Source organism: Sinocyclocheilus rhinocerous, unplaced genomic scaffold, assembly GCF_001515625.1.
Source record: "Sinocyclocheilus rhinocerous isolate Xijiao unplaced genomic scaffold, SAMN03320098_v1.1 scaffold344, whole genome shotgun sequence".
Classification (NCBI taxonomy): domain Eukaryota; kingdom Metazoa; phylum Chordata; class Actinopteri; order Cypriniformes; family Cyprinidae; genus Sinocyclocheilus; species Sinocyclocheilus rhinocerous.
In genome coordinates this window covers 329,769-337,612 of record NW_015627959.1, presented here as the reverse complement: position 1 = coordinate 337,612, position 7,844 = coordinate 329,769, and the positions used below count along the sequence as shown (strand labels likewise).

The 7,844-nt window shown below is 34.6% G+C and overlaps 1 protein-coding gene across 1 annotated transcript in view; it reads left to right on the top strand.

Moving 5' to 3' along the window:
- The first annotated feature begins 6,675 nt into the window (after positions 1 to 6,675).
- LOC107737121 (uncharacterized) overlaps positions 6,676 to 7,844 on the top strand; it is a 4,198-nt gene continuing 3,029 nt past the window's right edge. Inside the window, exon 1 of the mRNA XM_016548556.1 lies at positions 6,676 to 6,848. Coding sequence (XP_016404042.1) covers positions 6,679 to 6,848 — 170 coding nt within the window. The 5' untranslated portion in view covers positions 6,676 to 6,678. The remainder of the gene's footprint in view (positions 6,849 to 7,844) is intronic.

The following is a 7,844-nucleotide window of genomic DNA, read 5'->3' as shown; positions in this document are numbered from 1 at the left end:
ATACACACATACACAACCCTCCCCCTTTCACAGGCATCCTGCCTCTCTTCCAATAACACACACACACACTCAGATCACATAAACTCCACCCCTCTTCCAAACACACATCCTTCTTTTCCTTTATCACAGTTGTACACACATATACTCACACATACAAAAAATCACAAAACTAAGTTATTGACAGCAACTTGTTTGAATGACAGCTCAGATATTGCTATTTATTGCAGTGCAAGTTTAAAACGCATATATTAATAATAAAATATTATATGGTAGTGTTTTTCTTTCTTCACCAATTCCAGTCTCTTCATACAGTAACCAGGTGCTGAATCATTAATGCTCTTCCACCAGAATTCCTCTGTACAGTCCATCACCAAATCAAAGACAGACACAGGCTTGCACAGATATAGATTTTGAGTAGATATTGAACACCTAAAATCAGTGTAAAGGTGCAACGACTTCAATCATCACAAAAAAGGCCTTGTCTGTACACTTTTCTCTGTCAGTAGGACCAGAGTCTAAAAAGACATCTGACAAGTTGACCTGGAATCAAAAGCAGAACTTTATGTAGCCAGCAGAGCGCATGAGTGTTTCCTACGTGTGGATGGGGGAATTAATCCAAACAAACTTCAACAGATGGTACACTTAATAACTGCACACTGCAAATGTAACAGGCATGAGAAGCATTTGAATGATAAATGCGAAGAAGTAGCCTTTTAAAGCTACACATCACTGTTGTACAGTAGATTATTCTAGATATTTGTAACAGTAGATTATCATTTTAAGAAGAAATTTCCAGGGAGAGTCCACCAAAAAATGAATATTCTGAATACTCCTTCATCATTTACTCACATTAACTCATGTCCTTCCAAATCTGTACAAAGATATTTTTAGGAACGCTGGTGCCAAACAAAACTAAACATCAACAAATTGCATTGTACAAAAAAAAAAAGAGAGAGAGAAAGAGATAGACATTTTGGTAACAGTTTACAGTAAAGTCTTATACGTTAATATATTAGTTAATGCATAAGTTCATGTGAACTATTAACTTTTAATGTTAGGTAATAAAAAATACAGTAGTTCATTGTTTATGTTAGTTAACAGTGCATTAAGTAATGTTAACAGATACAACTTTTGATTTTAAAAAACATGTTTGTATATGTTGAAATTAAGATTAGCTAGGATTAATACATTTTGTGGAAGTCCAGTTAACTAATGTTAACAAATAAAATCTTATTGTAAAGTGCTACCAACATTTCCATATTTTCTTTTGTGTTCCACAAAGGAAAATAATGCAGGTTTAATAATACAGGCTTGGAATGACATGAAGGTGAGTAAATGATGACAGAATGTTAATTTTTGTGCGAACTATCCCTTATAGATACAAATAAATGCATACAGTAATTTTGAAATGCAAAACAAAAATAGGATATATTTGCCAACTCACTTTCTCAAAAAAAAAAAAAGGTCTGCAGTGTCTGCTATGACTGAACAATCTAAATGTCAACAATCTCAAAAGGTAATAAAACATACAGTGCATATAAGAGTTTTGATTAATCTTTAAAGGTATTTACATTCATTGCTACAGTTTAAAATCTAATTTTAATGACCAAGAAATATATTAAAATAACTTTCATAAAATAGTATCTTGTTCAAACCCTCCCCTCCTGCTTTCCACATGCTGGAATGCTGAATTCCAGTGACTGCATCCAGATTTTCTGACTCTCTACATTCTCCATGCTGTAATGAAATTCCTTCTCCTCATTTCTTATCATACTGTCCTCTTCCTCTCCACCCATTCGTTCTCTTTTTTCATCACATATCCAGTCTCACTTCCTTATTTTCTCGGCACCTCTTCTTGTCCTTCGGGACATTGTCTTTGGTGCTTTCTCCATCTCTGCTGGCAGAGAGCGGAGGGTGTCAGATGTTTGGCCAGTCCAGTGCACGAGGTCCTGCAGCACTCGCACAATCCACATCTTCAGACTGAAGCTCCCACTAACCGCTTGACCATCCAGCTCCTTTCACACAAGCACAGACAGATTATTTATGCTTTACAACAGCTTCACATTTATGAGAAAACAGAGCAACATTATATTTAAATAGCTGGCTAAACATAACATGAGCACCTCTTTAACTTTAGCTTCAAATTTCTGGCCATCCACTAGTAGCTGCTCTGTGCTTGCCAACAGGTGCCCCAGACGATCCCTCACAGTTTTCCGTTTTCTCTTGTACTCGCTGTCTTCATCGGAAACGTCTGCATCCTCCCGGGTAATGACATCTTCCAGAAGTCGCAGACACTCCTTGAGCGCAGCGTGCAGGATAGATATTTTTTCTGCATCTGACAGCTGAGGAACCAGTGGAGGAATGGACACTAAATAACCTCCGTCAACTGGCGAGGACGGCAGTGATTCACTGTTTCTCTAAACGGTGAGACAAAGGGAATGAGTAGAAGTTACAAGAAACGTTGAATGTAATGAGCAGAAAATACCAGATGACGAAATTGATAAACAAACATGTGGTGAACATAATGACAGTGAATAAAAGCAGCAATTTAAAAAATAATAAAAGATAGAGCCAAACAAGCTTATATAATCTTGGATAGCCAGCACACAATTTCCAAAGGTCACCTAAACATTTTATTTATTTAATTATTGTTTATTTAACAGGGACAATATAGAAAAACATTATTGCACAGTACTGAGCAGCGGATGTTCTATTTATAAGGCGAATTTGGGTAAACTAGGAAATTTTTGCCATTCAGATGACTTGGTTAGGCTTTGACTAAGCAACAAACAATCTAAAATTTAACACACACACACAGAGAGAGAGAGAGAGAGAGAGAGAGGGAGAAAAAGAGAGAGAGAGAGAGAGAGAAATAATGATCACAATGTATAGTTTAAGCATGTTTTTTTATCTATTTACAACTCCCAAAATGTTGCATATCCCTTTGAAAGGATATGAATTTCTAAGGATTCTAAACTTTTTGAATGAAAAACACATTACAAACATTTTAGCCTTGTATAATTTTCTCTCACCTTTAGCCAAAACCTCTCTAAACCTTAGCCTGAAAGGTTTGATGCTCATAGAAGCATGTTGTTGGCATATTAAGTCACTAATTAATAATTTAGCAACCTCTGAAGCCAGGTCGGTCCTTCAGCTCCTGCTGTACTTGGGCTGAATAGGAATCAAATGTTGCTCACCTATTTCTAAAGTTCAAAGACTCCCCTACATTCTCAACCGCTCCCAAGTTTCAGGCTTCTTTTCCGCGCAGGGAAAACAACAGAAAAGGTGGTGGACCTGAACAATTTGGCAGGTAACCAAAAATGAATTTATTACTGGAACAATCACGCTTTATAACCCAGAAGCACTTTTCATCGGCTGTCTGGATACCCCACACCCCCGAAGTCTGGATACCCCACAGCCACACAGACAACGCTGTCACTTCTAACACAATTCATTTGCTGACCCCAGACATTCCTTAAACTAAATGTCATGATGCCGATGACTTACGTTTGCGTCCCACACCAAGCCATAATTACGAAAGGCTCAACAGTTAAATATAATAATTAGATTAGTTCTGTATAAATAAGCTCTATTTTGAGACTTACGTATAACTCCAGGAGTTGGATGCATTCCTTATGAAGCAGCCGGGCAAGAGCTGCGGTTCTCCCTGCGTGGCCCCGCGACCCATGACGACCGTTTGTACCTCTGCCAGCCATTTATACTCAAACACACCTACTGTTTGAAAAATAACGTTGGAATCAACAACAGGAATAAATTAGCATATGTTCTTGCTTTTATAGGACCCCCCTATAGGCTTGTACTACCGTAGGCTGTATAGATGTTAAATGCTGATGATCCTCAGACGCTGTTTGTCACTAGCGGTTATTTCACTGTCGCCGAAATATCGCGCATGACTTACAGCACGACTTCCAAAAAACGGTGTTCTCCCGTTTTAAGATCATGAATTAGCCTTTACTCCGCCTCCTTATGGGAACGTGGTGCGTTTGAGGGGCTGGGAATGTCAAGACGGAATTTCATTGGTTTAGAGTTAACCTCATAGATCCACTGCTTTATACCAATGCAAACTGGAAAATATAAACAAATAAAAGGGGAAAAGCACCCAATAGAGCCGTTTGTTCTAAAGCCCGGAAGGAAATGAAGATTTTCGCGCCTCTGGAATTTCCTATGGGTTTTCAGAATGGCGGTTTTTAGTTTATGAGTAAAATAAGGTCTGTGGTTTACATTATTTACTTGCACGTTTTGTTTTATTAGTTCCATAGAATCAACAGTTTCATATATTAACATATAGGCTTAGCCTATATCTAGCCCATACAAGTATGTGTACATATGTGGATATATATGCCATGTACACTTATATCCATCCCCAAACCCGTCATGTTGATATTTTATAAATATAAAAGATAGACATTTAAAAAACGTATTACAAAAACATATGTAAGCATACAATTTTTTTTTGTATATTTGTTGTTTTAATAAATTTGCACAAATAATTTAACCTATATACTGTTGACATGTAGCCTATGGTTACATATAATGCCATATAAAAATTATCATATAGATACTATTACCATAAGAACGTATACAAATGTTACTATTGAATTTTAAATATGTCATCAACATATATCTTTATCTACCAAGAGAATGTACATATGTGAAAATTATAAATGGTCTTATAGGTAACATAGCCTACATGGCAATGCCACTCTTGATATAGGACAGTATATTACATTTCCATATGGATTTAAACACCTGAACCCTGAATCTAGAATGATTATGATGACATATTAATGACACTGTTTGTGTAAAAGCTGATTCATAATTCCCTTAAAGCAAATGGATTACTTGTTTTATGTTGTTGCAAGTTGTTTAAATTATTTAAAGCATGTCAAGATATTCCTTATAATGACTTTAGATTTGAATACAGAAATGCTACACTAATTGGTTACAGAAAACATTTTTAAATTAGCCAAAATTTGTGAGTTCAGTTTGTGAATGGCCATTTGCAGAAATCTGCTGTGCTTTCTGCCAAATTCTGTGGTCGGGTAGTCCATTTATTAGTACCCACCTAATCACATAAGGAATTGATGTCTACGTGAAATAACAAGGAAGGGTGGTATAACAGGGTGGTATTCCGCTTTTCTATTTTTCTAAGCTTATCAGTGCCTCCTACACCTCCCCTTTTTACAATAGGGGAGACCGGAGAGTGTTGTAACCTGTTACTCAGACATTTATTGGAGCTATGTGTCTAACTGTGATATAATAGGCCCATATTTGTCAGAAGTGGAAATGCTTATACACAGCCTTTCCCTAAATTGCCAAAAGTGTCAAAAAGGCTGTTAAAACGTATTTCACTATCAGAGTGTAACACTAATAGAAAACATTTTAAATTTTGTGCATGAATTTTATTGTGGAAATCAATTTACTTTTAAAGTACTATAGTGCTATAATCCTCCTTTTATACAAATTGTAAGGCTCACATTATTATTCCTGTAATTAGGTTATGTACAAATAATGATGTCATATTATCTTGATGCATATGTATTGGTCTTGAAATCAGTAATAGTCTATTTGCTCTATTCATATAATCTGTGGGCCTATTTTCTATTGTCTCTTGAGGCCACATGGCACACTATAGCATAAAAAAAATAGTTGATGGGCATTCTTTACTGCCCTATGATCTTAAAACAAATGATCAAATATGTGACATATTTAATTTAAATGTCTCTTTTTATTTTAATATTTATATACATCACCAAAATTTCAGGTGTCAGTGGATGTATGTCAAATCATGTGAAACATTTCTTTGCATTTTGTGGTTTCACTAGAAAGCATATAGAGAGTTGTCGCAGCTGCATGTGGAAAAGTGATAGATCAGAACGTGACTCTGTTTGCAGAACTTGCATGAGAGAAGATATACACTATTCCTTCTGTCACTGATAACGAATGCAACGAACACTCATCTTAAACATTAAAAATAAATTCCAGTGCTGGATCGCCATTCATTGAAACACTTATTGTTAACAAAGCTATTCCATGAAGAGGTGGGGACAAAATAGTGGTGGGGACATATCCCACCAGTGCCCATGTAAATGATGCATATGTCTCTCGGTGTGTTAGGCTTGTTTTAAAAGACTTATCCCTCAGTGTTTTTTAGTATTATTTATATATTATTTGTTGCAATATTTTGAATTCAATTTTATTTTTATATTAATTGTAATTAAAATGTAATGAAAACGTTTACATTATTGAATTTTATATTAATTATAGTAATTTTGTTGTGCACATTTGTCAATTTGATCTTTTTTTTATTTTTTATTTTTAATTTCAGTTTAGTTTTAGTAATTTTAGAACTTCAACTTAAAATGTGGTAAAAAAAAAAAAAGATTTAAAAATGATTTTATTTCAGTTAGCTGCCAAAGTAACATTCCTAATTTTCACTATTATTTTAGTATTTTATGATTAAGTTTTTTATTTAATATTTAAATTATATTTTTATTATTGCTTTATTTTAATTCACAAAAACGATACTCATGTTGATAACATTGTCGCAATACCATTCCGCGCCTCGCGGTGGCACATTCAATTGCTTTTTATTTCCACGACGATCTGTTTCGGGACCAAGAAGAAAAACTGACTTCCGGATAAACAAACGATTCAATGACAATTGAACCTTCGATATCCAATCATACAGTTGATCAGTTTAATCATACAGGATTTGGGTCACAGTTCTCATTAACTTGTATTAAAGTCGATATGAATTCGCTTGTGGGATACGGGGTTTCATCCGAGTCAGAGGATGAAGAGAAGGGAGAAGACAATCCGAAGGAGTAAGTAATTCATAATTAAATAAACAAATAAATTATTTATAATATCCGTTTTCAATCAGTATAGGAGTTTTTAATTTGAGAAAGCCAAGTGTGAAGAGTAGTCGTAATCTTGAATCTGAAAGTGATAGCTCATTCAAAAAAAAAAATTCTGCAATCATTTACTCACTATCATGTAATCACAAACCAACATTAATTCTTCAGTGGAACAGAAAAATACAAAAAACGAGGTATTTATCTTGATATTTGAACTGAATAAGAGTGAATGGGGACTGGGGCTGTCAAGCTCCAAAAAAGGACAAAAAGCACCATAAAAGTAGTCCATACGACCTGTGGACAGTATTCCAAGTCTTCTGAAGCCAAATGGTAGCTTTTTGTGAGGAATGTAACGTTAATGTAATTGTAAAAATGTCAAAAAAGTTGAAAGTTTTACTTTAGCATACATTTTAAATAGGGATGTAACGATTCACTCAACTCAGGATGCAATTCACGATACTGATTTCACTATACGATTTTGTCACGATTTCTTTTCTTTTTTTTTCTTTTTAAAAATATTTGATTTTATTTATAAAAAAAAAAAGGCAAATTATAAATGAAAAGGTGCTCTTTTATTATTTCTCAGCCAAAATGCTATATGTTCTTTGTGTAATTAAAATTTTTAAAACAAATCACAAATAAATAATTACAAATAAAAGAAATCTCTTCATATAAACAAACTAAAATTCAATTTAAAATTAGAGGCAACAACTGCATTTTAATCACAGTCCAAACAATGATGCTGCATATTACATGCAGCATTCAGCAGTTAATGATTTAAATTAGATTGTATAATTTTGAAACCTAAAGCAAAACCAGAATGGTCTGACTTCAGCTTTGTGAAAATGTACTGCATAAAACATAATTTGAAAAAAAAAAAGGCAGACGAGCTGAATGAGAGCGTAAAGTCACTCTCTGACAGCAGGTGGCGCTTATGGAACAGCAGCGATACAGCGTTTCCTT